General features: G+C 37.4%; 1 protein-coding gene across 3 annotated transcripts in view; it reads left to right on the top strand.

Annotated features, from left to right (window-relative positions):
- The window catches only part of ASAP2 (ArfGAP with SH3 domain, ankyrin repeat and PH domain 2), a 273,963-nt gene that overhangs the window by 139,931 nt on the left and 113,535 nt on the right, over positions 1–20,497 (top strand). For all 3 annotated transcript variants that reach the window (XM_072634272.1, XM_072634273.1, XM_072634274.1), the window contains exons 4-6: positions 7,157–7,231; positions 9,036–9,085; positions 15,940–16,069. In XM_072634272.1, the coding sequence (XP_072490373.1) occupies positions 7,157–7,231; positions 9,036–9,085; positions 15,940–16,069 (255 nt within the window). The remainder of the gene's footprint in view (positions 1–7,156; positions 7,232–9,035; positions 9,086–15,939; positions 16,070–20,497) is intronic.

Genomic DNA, 20,497 nt, shown 5'->3' with positions numbered 1-20,497 from the left:
AGAGAGTGGTACTTTTCTGTGCTTTGAAGCTCTCTGTCATGTCACACTGGAGTCAAAGTCCTTTTATACTGTGATGTCAGATACAGATTAATGACCAGGTTAGTATCCAATTACATGGAATGATGATCAGTAAACTCAAGGATAAAGGGTCTGTATATACAGCTGAATATCTTAAAGAAAATAATAATGTGCTTTTGTATAGCACTTTAAAGATTTACAAGTGCTTTTAAGGTTCCTGAGGGCAAGAACTGTTACATTTTTATTTGGCTAAGCAATAGTGGCAGATGCTGTGTTATCTGCTTTGCAAATACTCTCACAGCACCGCTGGTTGGTAGGTGCTAATATAATCCCTATTTCCCCAGTTGAGGAAAAGTGAGGCAGACAGAGGGTACATGACTTGCCTAGGGTCAACAGCTAATAAGTGTCTGAAGCTGGATTTGAACTCATGTCTTCATGACCCGAGTCTACTTCTCTCTGGCTGCTGTACCACTTTACTGAGACTACCTTACTAAATACTTGTTTGAATTCAGTAACTTTACAACATCCTGGTGAAATAGCTAATACAAATATTATTATGCCCTTTTTATAGAAGAAGAAACTGAAGCTTGGAAGTTTTAAGTGACTCGCCTTAAAGCATGTAATGGCTAGTAAGTAGTGGAGCTGGGGCTCTGAACCCAAGTCCCCTGATTCCTGAGTCCCGTGTATCAGATGCCTGGTGCCCATCACCACCCACCTCCAACCATGATGTGCTTTCCTTGAACATCAGAAAACCAAGGACAAGTGTAACTATGCCCACATTTCAGAAAATCTATATCAAGTAAAATCAAATCGTACAGTTGTCATCATTGCTTGCTCTATTATATGAATTTGCTTGCAGCAAACTGTATTAAATTTTACTGTTATCCCCCTTACTCTCCTCTCACTTCAGTTGATTTGCAATTAGTTGTTGCCTTCCTCCCTGACCTCTCCTGCCAATGGCAAGTGATACCAATGTCCAGAAATCTGAAGGTGATAATGGGGAGCCAAATATAGTATGACATTTTAATAGGGAAAATTTGAACAAATATAAAGTTTTATATTTGGATTTTTTAAGAAAATCAACTTCATAAGTGTCAGATTTGGGGAAAGGGAGAGCAAGATTAGCCCATATCATTCAGTGTATTATCTCTACAAGTAAACACTATGTATGACATGGTCACCAGAAAAAGCTAAATGCTTTTGTAATTTGCATTAAGGAGAGATGTGGTATCCAGAAAGGAGGTTTTGATCATTCCTCCATTAGGCAGAGAGAACCAGTTACTGAATGGAAAGAGACTTGGAGGAACACCGTATCCTTGTAGATCAGGGAAGACCTGGACTTGCTTCTGAAGCTTAGTAGTTTTGTGGCAGTGGGCAGTTGACTGAACTGAACTGAAACTGTCTGAACCTCAGTTTTTTCCCAATATATAAAATGAGGGTGATAATAATGCTTGTTAGTAAAATCATAGATCCAGAGCTGAAAGAGACTCTAGGGGTTATCTAGTCTGACCCCCTCCTCTATTTACCCATTTTACAAATGAAAGATGGTGAGGTGACAGAGGTTACATAGGTGATAACGGAACCAAGAATAAATAATCCTAATTAGAATAATTTGAGCCTGACCCCAAGTTCAGCACTCTTTCCACTGCCTCTTCATTTTGAGAAAATGTAAGTAAAGGGGGTCATGAACCTTAGAGCACTATGTTAAGTGCCAGCCATTGCTATTACTCAGCTTGTATCAGACAGCATATACTGAATACGGTGATCAGCCATCAACACCACCTGGTGGGAAGGACATGTACAAACTAGATACTAAATCAGGGTGGCCAAAACAAACCCACAGAGACTATACCCCATACAGAATTGAAAAAAGGAACAGGAGCTGTTTATTTAGTTGAGAGAAGAAAGACTTAGGCTGGGACTGAGGGTTGTCTTCAGTTATATGATAGGCCTTCATGGGGAAGAGGTATTTTCCAGATAATAGACCTTGGACCAATAGGTATGGATACCAGAAAGGCAGATTTAGGCTCACCACAATAAAGCACTATAGACTACTTTGAGAGGTAGCAGGTTTTCCTTGTTTAAGTAGAGGCTGAATGACTATTTGTTGAAGATGTCATACAGGGGATTCTTGGTCAGGTACGGTTTGGACTAGTTGGTCTCTGAGGACCCTTCCTACTCAGAAACTATATGATTAACTAACAGATAAGCTTAATTGTCTGCCTCTGCCCCTGCCCTTTCCCCTGCCTTCCAGAGGAAGGTGAATTTTGATGGTTGAAAGCTGCCCACTTGGGGTTTACTGGCTAGATCTTTTTCTCAAAGACCAAGCCTTAAATTCATTTCACTCTGGAGCTCATAGATTAGACTACAATAGGGCCCTGCCCAAGCACCACTGAATTTTGCTATCTTTTGGGCCCTTCTGGCTCAGAGTGAATGTAAGAATGTTTCTCTCTTGGCCAACAACCCTGAGGGTCTTCCCCTCCCAGTTTGATTTTTTTTTTTTAATTAAAGTGACCATCCCTTCACTCACTTCTTAAAGAGACCTATTCACTGAATGGGCCCTACCTCTCTCAAAGTAAGAACCTGAAAAGGCCTTTGCCTAAGAGGGCCAGGGTCTCCCATTGCATCCTGGGCCATTTCCAGTTATCCTCATGAATATCTGACCCCTGGCCCCAGATCGCTCTGGAGGAGAAAGTGAGACTTGTGACCTTGCACAGCTCTCCCTCACTCAAATCAAAGTCAACTGCAAGTCATGTCATCATCTCCCTGATGTCATGATCCTCTTTGAGAATGAAGGACAAACATAACAAGTGTTTTACAAGCTCTTAAGTAATGTAGTTTAATAAGACAAGAATGGGTGCTTTAAATGCCTTAAGTAGATAAATTTAAATTTCTGTCACTACTGTTTCTACCAATTTTTCTAAATGAAATCAAGATATGTCCTCCATCTTTGTGTAATCTGCCTTTGTGACAGATTCTGGGAGGGCAGGGTCTAACTCCCTCGATAGACAAGTGACTTAAAAGTTCAAAGCATGCCTCCCTACAAGCTCCTTTACAGGAGGTGAAAGGATATGGGTGGAACTTAAGTCATGGTCCAGGAATCTGGCCTCTCTCCTCTAGTTTCTTCACCTTAAAGTTGGGTTACATTTGCAAATTCAGCAGACTTTTAATATTTATCTGCCTTTTAATTTGTTCACCAGTTCCTTTAAGCTAAGTATCCATATTTAAATGTTTAGGGTTATTTCTGTTGAGTAATGGTTGGCATAGACTATCCTGCAGGCATTTTAGGGGCATGATAAATGTTGAGTTGTTTGTCTGGGGCAAAGATTGTCCCAAGTACCATTTCTTAAATAGTACTCATTATTTGATCACCCATTTGGCAGCACTAGTTGTGTCTGTATTATTATATACTTTTCTTATTTTCCAGTGGACTGTCTCCACTTTGAAGAGTAATTTGCTGAGGGGTTTATATGAATTAGTTTTTAAGTGTATTTTCACACTTGACCATAATAGGTCATAGGGGGTGGGGTTATTCATTTAGCTTGAATATCTCATTTGAGGTACTGTGATATGAGTAAAAATATGAAATATCTTTAAAATGTTTTATACTATTTTAAAATGTAAAATTGTGTAAGTATTACAGAATTCTCATTTTAAGGTTACTCCATAGAGAGGGGCAAATTTTTACAAGTTTTTCCTTTTAGAGCAGATTAAAATTTTAATTTTCCAGTACATATATATATATATGTAGCATAAATATACTGCTGGCCTGGCCTTGCACTATTCTGTCTTTCCCAAACTGAACCCTCCCATTTAGCATCCCTTGTAAAACCAGTGTCTCCCTTACATCTGAAGTATTCTCAATCTTTACCTCTTCCTCTTGACTTCCTCCAAGATTCAGCTTAAATGCTAACTCTTAGAGTAGACCTTCCCAAGTCTCCACAGTTATCCTCTCTCTTTCCACTTCTCTTTCCCGACTCCACCCCTTACTTCCCTCCCACCTCCCCATCTACTTATATGAGTATGTACCATCTCCCACCCACTGGACAGGGCAATTGCAGCATTTCTCCTTGTTTCCCTAAAGGCCACATAACTTAGAGCAGTGTCATAAACCCCTTTGGCAATCTGGTGAAGCACATTGTTGGATCCCTTTTCAGACTGTTTTTAAAAGCATAAAATAAAATACATAGGATTACAAAGGAATATCAACCTAGGCAGCTAGTTTGCCCAGTGGTTAGAGCTACTGGACCTGAAACCAGGAACACTTGAGTTTAAATCCAGCCTCAGTCAGTTAAAAGCTGTGATCCTGGACAAGTCATTTAACTGCTACTTAGTCCTCATCTGTAAAATAGGGATAATAGCAGAGTCATTGTAAGGATAGAATGAGACAATATTTTGTGAAGTGCTTTGCAAATCTTAAAGTGATATATTTATATATGTAATATATGTGCTAGTTATTAATGCAGAGAGTTATCAAAACTTTTTTTGCGTGTTTTCTAGGTTAAGAATGTGTGGCTTAGTGGTTAGCTGGCCTTGGAGCCAGGAAAACTTGAGTTCAAGGCCTACCTCTTGATACTGGTTTTGTGGCTGTGGGACAGTTGCTTAATCTCCTAGTAACTTGAAAACTAAAAACTGCAGAGAATGTACCTACCTAGTTGTATTAAGAGATGTATTCTCTTCTAGGAGTTCCCTATACCTTTTGCTTCACAGGTCCAATTTCTAGCAAAGTACCTTGCTTTAACTGAACTCTTAAAACGCGGAAATGAATTGGCGGTGATATTAGAAAATCTGTTCATAGAGAGATTTCACCTACTAATGAAACTTGGTGGGAAATCTTAGGGATTAGTGGGAGGACCTTGGAGTAGCAGCTTTGGTAGGTTCTTCCATCCATTATTTACAGTGCAATTTATAATGTAAAATGTAACTTTGGAGCCCTGGGGCAATTGGGCACTTTTACCATTATGCAAATTCATCCTTGAGAATTCTGGACTTTTCTAAATTTGTTTGTTTATTGAAAGATTGATGAACTTACTTCCTTCTTCTTTGTCTAGAAGTGATGAACTATGATAACTGTGGAAATATTGTCAGAAAACAGCCAATTTGGTAGTTTGTTTTGCCTAATTGTCCTTCTTAGTTAGAAGGGAGGCTTTTTGGGCAGTGGGAAAGATGAAAATGACTCATTGGAAAGTGACAGTGATGTAAGGAAGGAAAAACACCAATAAAACATTTGTTAAAAATAAAGTAGAGATTTTGAAGATGAGTGGAAGTAGAAACAGATACTATGAATGAGAAAGATTGAGAATTGAGCAATCATTCAACAAGTATTTATTAAACACATACTGTATGCCAGAACTGGAAATGGAAATGCAAAGAATGAAATTACATTCTAAAGGGAGGATGCAGATAATTGGGTCTGAGAGTTTTCTTTAGCCGAGGCTTTACTGCAGATTTACAGTGTTGAAGTTAGAATAATTAGTGGAGCCAACCTCTGTGCCACATATGAGTTTGTGCTCTGCCAGGACAGTATTTGGTCGTGGCAGTCACCTCCCTTGTAGTGGGGAGAATGGGACAGGGCTCTTCAGTTACTTTGTACCTTCTGCCAGCCTACTTTCTCTTATTCTGCACATGCAGATTGTAGAATCACAGAATGTTAGAACTGGAAGGATTCTAGCGCGCGTGCGCGCGCGCGCGCGCGTGTGTGTGTGTGTGTGTGTGTGTGTGTGTGTGTGATAGCCCCCTTTCCACTGTAATAAAATCACTGTATGTGTTTTCAGAAGAATTACTTCCCTTTCCCCATAATTGAAGCAAATGCTAAAAAAGAGTTCATCTATTGGTTAATAAAAATAAGGATGTAAATTTTTTTTTTTTGGAGAACTCCTGAAATATGTCCACAGACCCTAATATAAAATAGTCCCATTATTTTTTACATTAGAAAATTTGCAGTCCAGAAATTAGGGACCTACCCAGTGGTCACACAGCTAGTAAGTAACCCAAACTGGTAAACCAGGTGTTCTGACTTTCAAGTTCTATTGCTTTTTCCCTTTGACCATGTGTTTGAACACAGTGAAAAGTAATTAGTCATGATTATTGTTTAAAAACTTTTTTTTAATCTCTTAAGGTGGTTCTTCCGTGAGTTATTTGTGAAATATCTGTTTTAGAACTTAGCATCTCACAGCATCTGTGATCTCAGAAAGGTTTAAGTCTCTCAAATCCAAGAGTCTTCAGATTATTAAATGCAATTTTCTTTCCGTTGTGCCATGGTGCTTATTATTAGTAGCCAAACCATTTGGAGAAGTATCCTATCAAGTCCTGAAATAAATCAGTCATGAGTTGGGGAATAAAGTGTCTTTAATTGAAATAACTGGATAGCAAACCTGTCATCCTGAGGCATGTCCCATGAGTGCAGAGCACAGTAAATTTTCCAACTCAGAGACCCATGAAAAGGTTTTTTTATACTTTTAGGAGGGGCCAGGGAGGCCATAAGGAGGGAGGTAGCAAGGCCTGGTCATGAGACTCCAGTTGCCCTTGGTAATCTGGGCAAGGAAAATCACTTCATTCTGGCAGTTTTGCCCTTCATGCCATGAATCCTAGCAGAAGGAGGCAAAGACATTAGAAGCTGAGGTTCAGCTTAAGCTAGGTTCCTTTACGGGGTAAAATCTCTTAGGGTGAGGTTCAACCCAACCTAAAGGAGAGTAAATAGGTATGTTAAGGATATTACTAAAATTCTGACATTACAAGGATCATTTAAGGGAGTAGCAAGTGTTGTTACATTTGGTATTAATAATTTCTGTGATAGTAACAATTTTTCTGTCAGTGCTTTCTTTGAAGATTAGTAGAATGCAGTATTAGCAAGAAGATCCTTCATAGTGAAATTTTAAAGTTTATAATTGGAGTCTTGACCATTCTCTATTAGAAATAAATGACTATTGCTAGAATAACCCTACAAAAGAGTTCAAGCATTCATATAATCTTTTTTTTTTAATCAGTCAGGTTTTGTGTGTAAGTTGTTTTTTCTTACCTAATGGTCTTTAAGTCCTGGAAGATGACCTGTGTACTATGTTATACTTTTATTATATTCTCTTTTCCTCTTTGAAATGTACAGGGAATGAGATTAACTTTTGTTTATTTGTTTTTTTAGATTCAAAATATGAACAACATAATTTCTTTTCCTTTGGACAGTTTGCTGAAAGGAGACTTGAAAGGAGTAAAGGGGGTATGGCAGCTTTATATTTTTAATCATTAAATAGTATTTTTTTCACATGATCTAGCATTAAGGATAATATTAAACAATTAAGGCAGGCAGCTTATATACATTATGTTTTTAAAATATGGAGGTGGGGTGGAGAATGGGAGAGACAAGATGGCCGTCTGTTCTCCATGTTTGCTTTTATTTGCCATCTTAGTGGCATCATGAGCCAGAAGAATGGACACTCTTGGTCTTTATAGTTTCAGCCTGATAAGTATAAACATACAATGGGTAGCAGGAGGAGAGAGGATGATGGATTTATAGAAAGTATTAATAAATAGCTTCAGTAAGGATTTTAGTGTCTTAACCACATTTGGGACCTTTGAGATTTGATAATGTCTGCGATTACCTTGGGCATTTCCATAACTGTAGTCTGACATCTGAGCCAGCTAGACAGGACTTTCTTCTTGCTTTCAGTTGGGAGTGGGTGAAGAAATGGAAAGGATAAGAAGGAAAGAGGAAGAGATGGGTAAATCTAGCATCCTAATGGACTAGAATACTTCCATTCAGTGGTTGATAGAATTGTCATTCAATTTCCAGCTAGCCAACAAACAATTAAAACCTGATTGTCTGCTGTCAGCCAGTGAATCAGGGAAAAGGGAATGGCCTCCTCAACACATTATTGATGTTTTATAATTATTTCTGGGGTCTCCTTATTATATTGTTCCTGCATATGGCACTGACTAGTTTTCCTGGTTTTTGTGCTGCTCATCTCTTATAAGAAGGGCAATTCCCGCACAGTGATGCAGTCTTGAAAAACCTGCGTTTTTGAGCCATAAACTAGTTTAATTTAAAAATCCTCCAAATTATATGTGTCCTTCAGCTGACAATTTTCTGGTTTTGACATGTTAATTTTAAACACCAAGCTCTGAATGGTTTCCAGAATATGCAGATGGGTATGGATCAAGGTTATTTCAGGTTGAGAAATCATAGATAAATTGTTTTTGCAAAAAGAAAGATAGAATCCAGTCAAAACGGAGACCTAGCAAGAAAGACAAGATGATAGCTTGATTTATTTTAAGGATTGCCCACTCTTTACTAGCCCCTGATCTGAATAAAGTTAAAGGCATTGCTCTGAATCATGCACATGTAGTCAGAAGACCTCGTAGTTGTTTCACAGTGTTCATTACAACTCAGCTCACCTCAGATCTTAGGGAAATAATGGTCAAGATCCACACTGAGGAGGCACAGACAAGACTGTTGGGATCATTTGATGGACAAGTTAACCATGTAGTAATTTTTTCCTAGTCAGTGGAGGATGCAATGAGCAAACATAGGTAATTACTGTTTCTTGTTTTGGGTGAATCATTCTATACTTAGGGTCACTTCTTAGTCTAGACTCTGTGTCTATCACATACATCCTCTTTGTGGGCTCTTCATGTAAAAAAGATAGATAAGATGGACAGATAGGAAGAAAAACATGGAGTAGTGGTCTGAGCTGAGAATTCATTTAACTAACAGAAAGTAAAAAGGTTCAACAATTTAGAGTGATGTATAGGTGAATAAACATATGTGTACATACATATATGTATGTATGTATATATTCAAAAGAATGCTGGGTGATTTCTTTAGAGAAAGGAGTAGCCCTTTTATTAACAGTATCACCTCTTATCTACTTTAAGAACATGTACTTTAGGTAGATTTGTTGTAGTTTACGGAATCTCATACAGCCTAATCATAATAATTATCTCTTAAGGTATATAACTGGGATAAGTGGGATTACTTAGTAGTTAATACTTAGCCATATCTAATTTGTGCTTTGTGTTTACAGGATCTGAAAAAGCCTTTTGACAAAGCTTGGAAGGACTATGAAACAAAAGTGTAAGTGTTTTCCCTTTTTACAAATAAATGTAGAGTTTGGTTTCTAGATTAAAGCTGAACTGTAGTCCTCAAAGGGATTTTAGAAAGTGATTACTCCATGGAGCAAAGTATCTGTAGTGCTGTGGTTATGCTTTGTGATGTCAGATACTTGAGTAGTTTGAACTTAAGGTTTGGATTCAAATTACCACTCTACCTATTCTTGTGTGACTATGGGTAAGTCACTTCTCTACTTTGGGCCTCAGTTTCTTCTGTAAAATGAGAACATTGGACTAAATAATCAAAGGTTTCTGCCAAACTCCTACAATCCTGTGACTTTCAATTTAAAAAAAAAATAGTATTGTAAGTACATACTTATGTTCCTTGGAAAACCATATTTAAGTTTTTCGTTGGACCCTTCCTATCCTTTCATTCTAAATTATTGAAGAAAATTACTTCTGGAAAGTTAATTGTCTCAGTTAAAATCTCTGGTATTTTTTTTTTGAAAGATGCTTTGTTCATTTTATAATTCACAGTGGCAGGGTTTTCTATTTTCCCAGGGGCTCTGAGTGGTTTCTGGAAGTCGTAAGCATTCCCTCTGCTTTGTGTATGTCTTTTGCCCCATCATTTTCTCTGGAGAGATCTGGAAGGATTTGAATAGCCACCTAATTTGAATAGAAGCAGCAGAAGTGAGAAGGTGTGGGGTGTCCCAGCAAGCTTAGACATGTGAGGTAGAAGACATGGGGTGCACATTTTTGTTCTGTCATTTCCTACTTGTGTATCCTTGGGCAAAAATTTCTTCACCTCATTGCAACAGTTTTTTCACATGTAAATGAAGAATTATATTTTTATTAGTGAGTTGGATAAAGACATAAGTTGAATGTAAATTAATTTTTCGGATGACATGAAACCGGGAAGATAATAACTAACTTGTTCAGTGAAAAAGTCAAGACCCAAAGTATGCTAAAATGTCGAGTTGAATCTAGATAAAGTTTTCAAAGTCTTAAGCTTAGGTTCAACATAGTCAACTTTATAAGTATAGATAGGGTGGTGGAAAGGGAGGATACATGCATGAATAGATATCATTGCACCTGAAAAAAAAAGGGTTTTTAGTGAACTACAATCTCAGTGAGTCAGCAGTGGTGTTCAGAAGCCAAGAAAACTAATACATTCTCAGCCTTCATTAAAGAGATACATCGTAGGGTCCAGGACTAGGTAAAAAATAGTCCATTTATACTTTGGGAGTATTAAAGGCAACTAGATGGTGCAATGAATGGAATGCCAGGCCTGAAGTCAGGAAGACTCATCTTCCTGAATTCAAATCTGGCCTCAGACACTTACTGGCTGTGTGACCTTAGGCAAATCACCTAACCTTGTTATCCTCCATTCCTCATCTGTAAAATGAGCTGGAGAAGGAAATTGCAAACCACTCCAGCCAAGAAAACCTCAAATGGGGTCATGAAGAGTCAGACATGATTGAAACTACTTCTTTGGGAGTATTATGATGAGTTCTTGGTACCATAGTTTAGAAAGAACAGTGATAAGGTGTAAAATGTAACATGGCTGGCATGGCAGTGAGTCTTGAGATTATGACAGGATCAGTTGAATAATAGTAATAATGAGAGCATTTACATAGCACTTTAAAATTTGCAGAACACTTTCTAAATATCTCATTTTACCCTCATATCAGCCCTGAGAGGTAGCTGCTATTACTATCTCCATTTTACAGATGAGGAAACAATCTGATTGAAGTGAAATATTTGCCTAGCCCCATCATACAGCCAGTAAGTGTCTGAGGAACTGGGGATATTGAGTCTGGAGAGAAGAGGGCTTGGGGAGGGGGTGGGGCAAAATAGCTGTCTTTAAATATTGGAGAGGCTATCATATGAATAAAGAATGAGACTTGTTTTGCTTGGCCACAACTAGAGGCAGTGTCTAAATATGGCAGAATAAATATAGCATTTAGACTTGAGGTAAGGAAAATCTTCTTAACAACAGGGCCATCAAAAAAGAGAAGGGGCAGATAAAGGAAATAATGAGTTGTCTCTCACTAGATGACTTCTTGCAAAGACTGGCTGGCCACTCATCAACAGTAGTGCAGATTTTTTGGTTCAGGTCTGTCTTAGAGTAGATGGTTTTTATGGTGCTTGTGAATCTGATTCTAGAAATCTCATGAGATATTTTTTTCAGGTCCTTTCCAGTTAAATCATGGTGACTTTATTGAACACAAATGCAATTGTCTCTCTATGTTTTGTCCTAGAATTTTAAGTAAACTATTCAAGTTTTGAACTTACCTGCTTCCCATTCCCCATACCAAGTAAAAACAACTGTTACTGACTCCAAACAATGTACAGTTTCTAAACTGCTTTCACCATTGTAAAATGGGGAGATTTACTAATATATTAGTGTGAATATTAGCTGCTTATGAATGTGAATTGTCACCAAATATAGACCGTATTGCTAAAAAGATACTTCTTTGTCACTTTCAGTTTTATTGACACTTTGTTTTTAATATTACATAAATCTGTAGATTACTCCCACTTTTTGAGAGGTCTTTTGTAACAAAGTAAAAGTAATAATTTATTGACCTCATCTGGAAATGCATGCAACATTTCACATCTTTAGCATCCCATCTTCTCTGTTCTTAAAAAGTTAGTGAATCTGTTTTCTCTTCATTCTCATTTAAAAATATATATAAAATTCTTTTTGTAACCAATATGTATGGTCAAGCAAAACCAATTCCTCCGTTGTGTATACACAAGTGTGAGTGTGCGTGCGTGCGTGCGTGTGTGTGTGTGAGAGAGAGAGGGAAAGAGAGAGAGAGAGAGAGATATCCCGTACCCCAAATCTAGCACTTTCTATAATAAATAGCATGCTTTCCTCATTGGGCCTTTGGAATCATGAATGGTCTTTGGGTTGATTGATCATAGTTCTTAAAACTTTCAAAGTTGTTTGTTTTGACAGTGATGTTATACAAATTGTTCTCTTGGTTCAGCTTATTTTATTCTTTATGAGTTTATAAAAGTCCTCAAAATTGTTTGTTTTTATAATATTGATGTGTAGGTAAACATTGGGAAATCGTTGCACAAAATTACTAAAATTTTAAAATATTTTAAAAACATTTATTCACTTTAAGTAAAAATGTTTAAGTCCTTTTTATAATGATTACTCTCTTCATACTTTTGTTGTCTTTCTTTTGGTAATAGTGAGATATTACAAGCTTCATTCAGGTTTTGTTCAAGCTAGATTTAGAGAAAACATGGCCTGTATTCAGATCGCTGTGGTACTAGGTAACAGAGCTGTGAGGCTTAATGGTTCCAAAAATGATTGTCACAAAACATTTGAGAAATACAGAGCTTTGTACGATTTTTTTTTTTTTTTTGGCCCAGTGAAGAAAGAATGATGAAGGTGGGGGAAAGATCTGAGGAGCCGAAGGATGAAAGTGGTAGGAAAATGCTAATGGAGATAAAGCAAATAGGGTGTCTACTCTCAACAGCCCTTTTCTAAAAATAAAACAGAAAACACAATAAAACTCAACCTCATTCAGATGTGTTTGACAGTGTGCTTACTGATTGATGAAGGACATTATGCTATTGGGGTGCCTTCAGTCTGTCCCCCCTGGTCTGCCTTCCATGTGACTGCTTGGGTTAACGTAAAACACCATCTTGATTATGCCACTTCTCTACTCAGAAACCTTTAGTAGCTTATCATTGCCTACCAAATAATGTTTAAACTCTTGATTCAGGGTCTCAAGGCCCTCTACTTACTGCCTCCAGCATTCCTTGTTTAGCCATATTTTGTTTCATATATTTTTGTTCTATTCAGATTGGACTGTCTTCCTTCCTCTCTTCTGTCCTGTTTCTTTCCTATCCCTGTGCTTTTGCTCATAATGTTTCCCATGCTTGGAATAGTCTATCTTTCATCCCTGTCATTTCCCTTTTGTTCAGGTCCCAACTTGTTACCTTTTCCATTAAATCTTTTCTGATTCTCTCTTCTCCCTAACCCAAGTAGAAGTATTTTCTCTTGCCCTGTCCTTTCTTTCTCCCCTTGATTCCCCTCTCCCTCCCCCTTTCCTTATTTCCCTTTTCACTTTCTCCCACCTCAAATTTCTCATAGCCTTTTCACTTTTCCGTGGTCGCATTGCCATTTGCCTTTTGTTAATAATTATTTCTGTCCTTACTGTATCCCTCCTCCATTAGAATTTAAGCTCTTCAGGGAAAATATTGTACCTTTGTACCTCTAGGGCCTACAGTAGTTGCCTTACATATCTTTAAAGCATGTTTGCTAGATACAATTAAATCCTTCAGATAACCCTAATAGTCAAACAGGGTTGGCCTTATTACCTCTTCTTTATGAAATAAGGAGCCTAAGATGAAGAACACTTAAGTGATTTTTGTCCATAGCTCTCTAACAAGTTAAAAGGCAAAACCTGTAGTAGACCCTAGTTTTCCTGACTGCCAGTCCTGTGGTCTTTCCATCACATCACCCTGTCTCTTGTAGTAAAAAGATAATTATTTGTAGAAAGCAATCCAAAGGATTGGATGACTTCCATTCAGGAATAACTTGAAAGGATTGGGTCTCTAGTCTGGAAGGATAAAAGTGTAGAGGCTGATGAGGTAGAAACTTCTGAAGTTATGAAGTGGATGGGAGGGAGTTTGGGATTGTTTGGTGAATCCTAGAATATTGTAATTAAGATGTATTCCAATTAAGAAGGGAGTTTTGGGATAAAGAGAAGCAATTCTGTACAGATGAAACTCCTTTTTGAAAAGTCATTAGACAAAGACATTCAATAAGGGTTTAGATAAATTCAAGGACAATATAGCCATTCCCAGCCATGTTGAAAGAAACTAGGTCATTGACTTCAGTCATAGAAGCATAGTATATCGTAGCCTTAAGAACTTTAGAGATCATCTTCACCAACCCTTTCATTTTATAGATAATGAAACTGAGGCCCAAGGAGAGCAAATGACATGTCTAAGGTCCCACAGGCTGTACTTCCCAAATCTCCTTACTCCCAGTTCGTTGCTCATTCCACTTCAAGATGGAGCCTTTGACAGTGAGAAGACTTCAGTCCTTTTTCATGTGCTCCATCCTCCTACTCTTCTGCCTGTGCCCTAGTTGGGTTACTATTGCTTGAGTAGAGGCACCGGCAGATGGGGAGGAGAGAAAGTGATGGAAAGTCTAATGTACCAGCAACAGCTGAGGAGAGTGGCAATATAGCTGACTGGTTAAGTCATGGCTGTGGTAATAGGGGAGCAGACCAGATGGCCTGGCATGCTACCTTCTGGCACATGCTGGAAGTTGCTGACCTCTGTTACCCTCCTGGCTTCTATCCCATTTGGCTAAATTTAGTTCATTATTACTGCAGTTAGGACAAGAGTGGGGAATCTTATGATGAGAATCACTGGCTTAACTAAAGGTCAATTATAAGTAAAAAAAGAAAATAATTTAATTCATAGTGGGTATTTTTTCCCTTGGAGAAAAAGAAAACATTCAACTTAAGTGCTTTTAAAATTAAGAACAAGGAACATAAAACTCAATTCCACATTAGTCCCCTAGGGAGAAGTTATTCTCTGGGTGGCAGCAGCAGTGATCAGAGCAGTATTACCCCCATGGGCAGAATGAAATCAAACTGAGGGCCAAATTGGGCCCCTGGGTTGGATATTCTCCTGTCTGGCCTAGACAGTTGTAAAGTCCCAGAAGAAAGGTTGGCATTGTTAATATTTTAGGACATGTCTAAGAAACCCACAATCTTAAAGCTAGAACAGGCCTTTGAGGTCATCCCATCCAACTCTGTCATTTGACCAAACAGGGAACTGAGTTCCCCCAAAAGTAAAATGATTTGTCTAAGGTCACACAGACAATCAGTTGCAGATCAGGACTAAAACTTAATTATTTTGATTCACAGTAAGGAAACATTAAGTGCTATGTATGCACAGGATACATTTTGTGTGTGTGTGTGTGTATGTGTGTTTCAGTTCAGTTGTTTTTGCTCATATTCAATTTTTTATGACCCCATTTGAGGTTTTCTTGTCAAATATACTAGAATGATTTGCCATTTCTTTCTCCAGTTCATTTTATAGATGACAGACTGAGCCAAACAGGGTTAAGTGACTTGCCCAGGTTCACACAGCTAATTAGTGTCTGAGATCAAATTTGAATACATGTAGATGAGTCCCCCTGACTCCAGGCCCAGCATTCTATGCACTGTGCCACTACCTAGCTCTGTGTGTGTGTAAAGGAAAGTAGAAAGTGGTAGAAAGCTACACTGAAGTTTTTCTACCTCTATTTTGGAAAACAAGTGATTAATTCAAAATGAAAAAATGACTTTAAGTCCAGAAGCTGTACTACAACTTTTCTGGAGATTTTGTTTTATTCATCTATATAGCCTGATGACTTTGTATAGCTGTGCCTCACTCAGATCCAGTTCATGCATAAGTCAAGATACCACACTAGTGGTGTCATTGACTCTCTTGGAGAATGAAAGACCACACCTAGGACAAAGTACATTATGCACAGTAGTTGCTCTGTTGAATTAAATTGAACCAAGCAGCTATCATAAGGCTTTTTTGAGGACCATGGGATTTAGAACTAGAAAAGACCTTAAAGATTATCTGCTCTTCATTTTATAGAGAATAACCTGGGATCCAGAGGGGAGAGGGTATGTGTGTGAATTGACTAGCCCAAGTCTTTGGCATGCATAGCAGAACTAAGATTCCAATCCAGTTCCTTTGACTCCAGATTAGTGCTGTGCAGGGCATACTGTAGGATGATACTGGTCTCTGCAGGTTGTGTAGTAAACAGGGGGCCTGTAAGGAGGCTGCTGTGAATCCTTAGGTCAATAGGCAACTTGATTTATTGCTGCTGTTTTTCCCTAGGACAAAAATAGAAAAGGAGAAAAAGGAACATGCCAAGCTTCATGGGATGATTCGCACTGAAATAAGTGGAGCTGAAATTGCTGAAGAAATGGAGAAAGAAAGGAGGTTCTTCCAGCTACAGATGTGCGAGGTAAGATGCTGGGCAAGTGTAGATGTCCAGTGCTGGTAAAGAGCCTAGGAAGCAAATGAAAATCTGCATTTGTCTCTCATTAGGAGTCTTGCAAGTAGACTTATCCTTTTCTAAGGGAGATTTGTTTTTGGTTTTTAAAGAGAACTATTGGGCTCAAGGGCATCATATTTATTGGATCCAATTTTTCCCAATGACTTTACCACATTAATTTTAATAAGGGAACCTAAGTCTTCTGTAACATGGTACTAGAATAGTCTTAACACTGAATCATTCATTGAATGAAGAAAAAGAAGCTAAAAATAGGGAAAAGCTAGCTATTCATGCATACATGCACATATAAACACACACATACATACACACACATATACTCATGCTCCCTTTAATAAAATAACAGACCCTGTTAAGTGCCCTTCCACATAACTTTTTGTCTTGAGACTGATGTCATGCCCAAAGAGTTTGACCCTTCCTTGTGCCTTTCACCTCATCAAATCATGGACAAAGGAGCAAGGGGGGAGAAGCCACTTGAGGGGAGAAAGGGAACAGTACAATGTTTGGAGTTCCTATTTAAATTATGAGGGCCTATTTTTAAAAATCTAAACTGCCTGTCATTTGAAAGGTGTTTTCAAATAGATTCCCCTTACTCATTAGTAATTATATTTATTGAGGTCAAGGAAGCTTAGCTATCCTTCCAAAGCCATTGTCTGTTTTAATGCAGTCTGCTGGCACTGTTACATAACCATCCTGGCTTGAGGGAAGGAAGAGGGATAAGGACACTATAGGAGCTTTCTTTTTTCATACTTAGTGAAAGAATATCACAGAAAAAATTCTCTAAGATATTGGATACCAGTGAGTTTTTTTCAATACTTTAATTGTGGATCTTTTTATAGAAGAAATATGAGAAAACAAAAGTTAGATGTCCTAATGTTTGCTCTTCTTAGTAATATAAGTATCCTATATTTTGATAAAGTACTTCTCTAGGAAGTAATTAAACTTAAATTAACGTCAAATGCAGATTTGTGACATCATACATCAACTATATACAATAACTCTTGATTATCTCTGGAAGGAATCCAAAAGTCACTTAATTTTGTCTCTCTGATGTCTGGTAACTGGTTTTGGTAGTAGCTTTGTCTTCAAAAATATGTCTAACTTGAATCTTTTGATTCAAGATCAAACACCAAATGAGCAATGGAGGGCTAACTCAAATTGAAAAATGCAATATAAACTATTATGAGTGTATATATGTGTGTTATTCTATATGATTTTCATTTGTATGTAGTTTGACAAAGAGTTCACAATATATCTCTAAATTAATGCGTATTGCCAGTATTGACACATAATTAATATTATCAGAATATTAATATTATCAGAATTAATGTTTTAATTTAACCAGCTATCCAGAGGCAGCAATGGAGTAGTGGCTAGCGAATCAGACTTAGAGTCATGACAAAGACCTGCGTTCAAGGCCCACCTCTGCCATACTGGCTTTGTGATGGAGGACAAGTTGAATGACTCCTTAAGTACCCCCAGACAACTCTTTCACAGTAGAAGTTACCGAACCACCATTGCTAGTCTGTATTGATAGAATCTGTTTCCTTTACAAGAGTTCCCTATGCTAAATAATATTTACGATCTGGATCAGTGGTCAGAACCCATTATTATGAAAGGCATTGTACTATACTGGGAGTTAGAATACTAAATTCTTGTCCCAGTCCCACAACTTGCAAGATAGGTGATCTTTGGCAAGTCAGTGGATCTCTTTGAGCTTCATTTTCCTCATCTGTAGAATGGGAATAACAACCCTTACCCTTCCTGCCTCCTGATGTTGATAATAAGATCAAATGAGGTTCAATTGGAGAGAAAGAGAGCTACATGAGTAGTGACTGTGTATGAGCATTTGTTCCTATGCTTGTGCAGAGCCTTATATCTTGGGCTGGAAAAGAGACTTAAAAAAAAAATTCTATACATGCTACTTGATAAGCTTTCTAAGTAGTTCCATATGATGTGTAATTGAGCATGTTATTGGGAGGAACAATTTGCCATGTAGAAATGCAGTATTTTGACAGTGTCTATGAAACACTCAACTCCAATTTAAAGAGAGCCTCATATCTAAAAGGCGGCATTAAGGCTTACTCAGTTCTGGAATTCTTTTCCTGTTTTAATTAAATGCATTTTAAAACTAGTTTGAAAGCTTTTTGAAAACAAGCACAGAAATGCAAAAGCCACCATTACCCTCCCTCTTTTCTTCAGACTATGTTGAGATATTTTAGATCTGGTTGTATTTTTAGCTGAAATGTTCCACATGAGTTATCTTAAGTTTAAGTTGCCTATTGCTTAATTTGGAGGTGGGAGGGGAAAGGAGCTGTCTTTGTTTTTCTTTTATCAGTGGCATATGAAACCTATCTATATATCCAAATCCTGATTAGTACTGAAGTTGCTAGTTTGTTAGTGCCCTCCTCATGAATTAATAGATAGTAGAGCCTAAGATAAGTTTGATTGGTTATTTCTCTTGCTCTTTCACTTATCCTTAATATTATCAGTAATAATAACATAATGATTAATACAAATAAAAACAAATAATTAGTAGTGATTAATAAGTAACCAATAATTTTCGAGGCAGCAGTCATCATTGAAGCTCTCTGAATGTCAGTTTCCTCTTTTATGAAATAGGGATAATAGTTCTGATATTTCGCTGTTGTTGCCTTTGAAAAATGACTGTGTACAGTGCTTTGTGAATCTTAAAGCACTATGTAGGTCTCAGTTCTTCTAATAATATATGCCATATGTAGCAAGCGTGCATTATGTAAGCAGTCTAGGATCCAAGGATTTAGTGTTGGAAAGAGTCTTAGCTGATTCTGTCCATTCAGGGACTAAACAAGTAGTAAGTAGTAGAACAAATAGTTAAGCCTAGCTTCTCTGAGACTCCAATCTGATCATCTTTTTAGCCTCTTCCATTTTGAAATAAGATGTGAAGAACTCCCTGACCATCAGAGTCATTAAACACTAGATGGATCCTAGAGGTTGATCTTAGAGACTTTCTCAGGAGATCTCTGGTAAAGGAAGCTCATGATTCCACTATGTAGATTATATCCTAAGGATATTATTAAAGAGAAAGAAGGTTGTGTATGTATAAAAATATCTGGAGAGACTTTATGTTAATGAGAATCTGGAAATATGCACAATAATTGGGAATGATGACTAATTGTGGTGTAGCAACATAAAGAATTATTAGTGCCCCATTCAAAATAATAAAAATAAAGAATATATGGAAATTCAGGAAGATATTTATGAAATAATGCCATACAAACAAAGTGGAAGTAGAACAATAAAATACACATTGACTAGAGAGTAAACGAAAAAAACAACAGAAAAAATACATAAAGAGTCAGCTGGAAAAGGCATTAAAAAGAACCCATGAAGGAAAGGAAATGAGGTGTTACAGTTATTTAGTTAACGTGTATATTTTTTTAAAGTATTAAAATGTTTGATTTCTTTTTGTTTTAATGAATAGACATTGTATTGTTCTAACTGGATTAGATCATTGATTCCCAAGCCTAGTGTTGTTTTGTTTTTGGTTTTGTTTTTGGTTTTTGACAGCCCTGGTGACTCTGCTTGTCGCAGCAGCTTTTGTAGTGTTTTCCCTAAGAAATTCACTTAAGCGATTTAAACAAAAATTCTTTGTTTTGCTAGGGGCATAGGATTATCATGCAATCAGATAGGTTACAATAAAATATCACATTTTCTCAAAGATTGTGAATCAGTGGTTTGATTGTCTGTTTAATACACAGCAGCACACACTTCTATAGCACTGACATAGTAATAGTAGTTATCATTTATATGGTAAAGTGCCATACAGATTATTATCTCATTTGATCCTTAGAACTATCTTGGGAGGTAGATGCTCTTATTATTCTCATTTTACAGATGAGGAAACCTGAGAGAAGTTAAGTGACTTGCCAAAGGTTACACAGCGAGTGCAAGATTTGAATTCAGGTCTTCCTGACTTCAAGTCTAATGCACTCTCCAGTGTGCCACCTGGCTGACCTTTACATAGCATTTTCTCTACAATAACCCTATGAGGTAGGTAGTACAAGTGTTATTCTCATCTCATTTTCTGCATGAGAAAATTTATATTTAGAAAGAAGTGACTTTCCCTGTGGTCTGCACACCGAGTAAGCAGCAAGGCTGGGATTTGTACCCACTTCTCCTGACTTAAAATCCATCTTCTTTCAACTATATTATGCATCCTCTCAGACATCTCTAGCATAGTCACAACCCTTAACTTTCTTCAGTGTACCTTCACATTTAGTTTGTGGCACATAGTATCGAGACTTAATGACTGTTTGAATTGAATTAAATGTCCTGATATAGAAATGATTAATTCATTTAAAATTACAAAAGAATTTTTATTTAGCTCTAATTGCATGA

The sequence above is a fragment of the Notamacropus eugenii genome, chromosome 1, assembly GCF_028372415.1.
Source record: "Notamacropus eugenii isolate mMacEug1 chromosome 1, mMacEug1.pri_v2, whole genome shotgun sequence".
In the NCBI taxonomy this organism is placed as follows: domain Eukaryota; kingdom Metazoa; phylum Chordata; class Mammalia; order Diprotodontia; family Macropodidae; genus Notamacropus; species Notamacropus eugenii.
The sequence above is the reverse complement of the archived record's forward strand: the minus strand, read 5'-3'. Positions and strand labels throughout refer to the sequence as shown.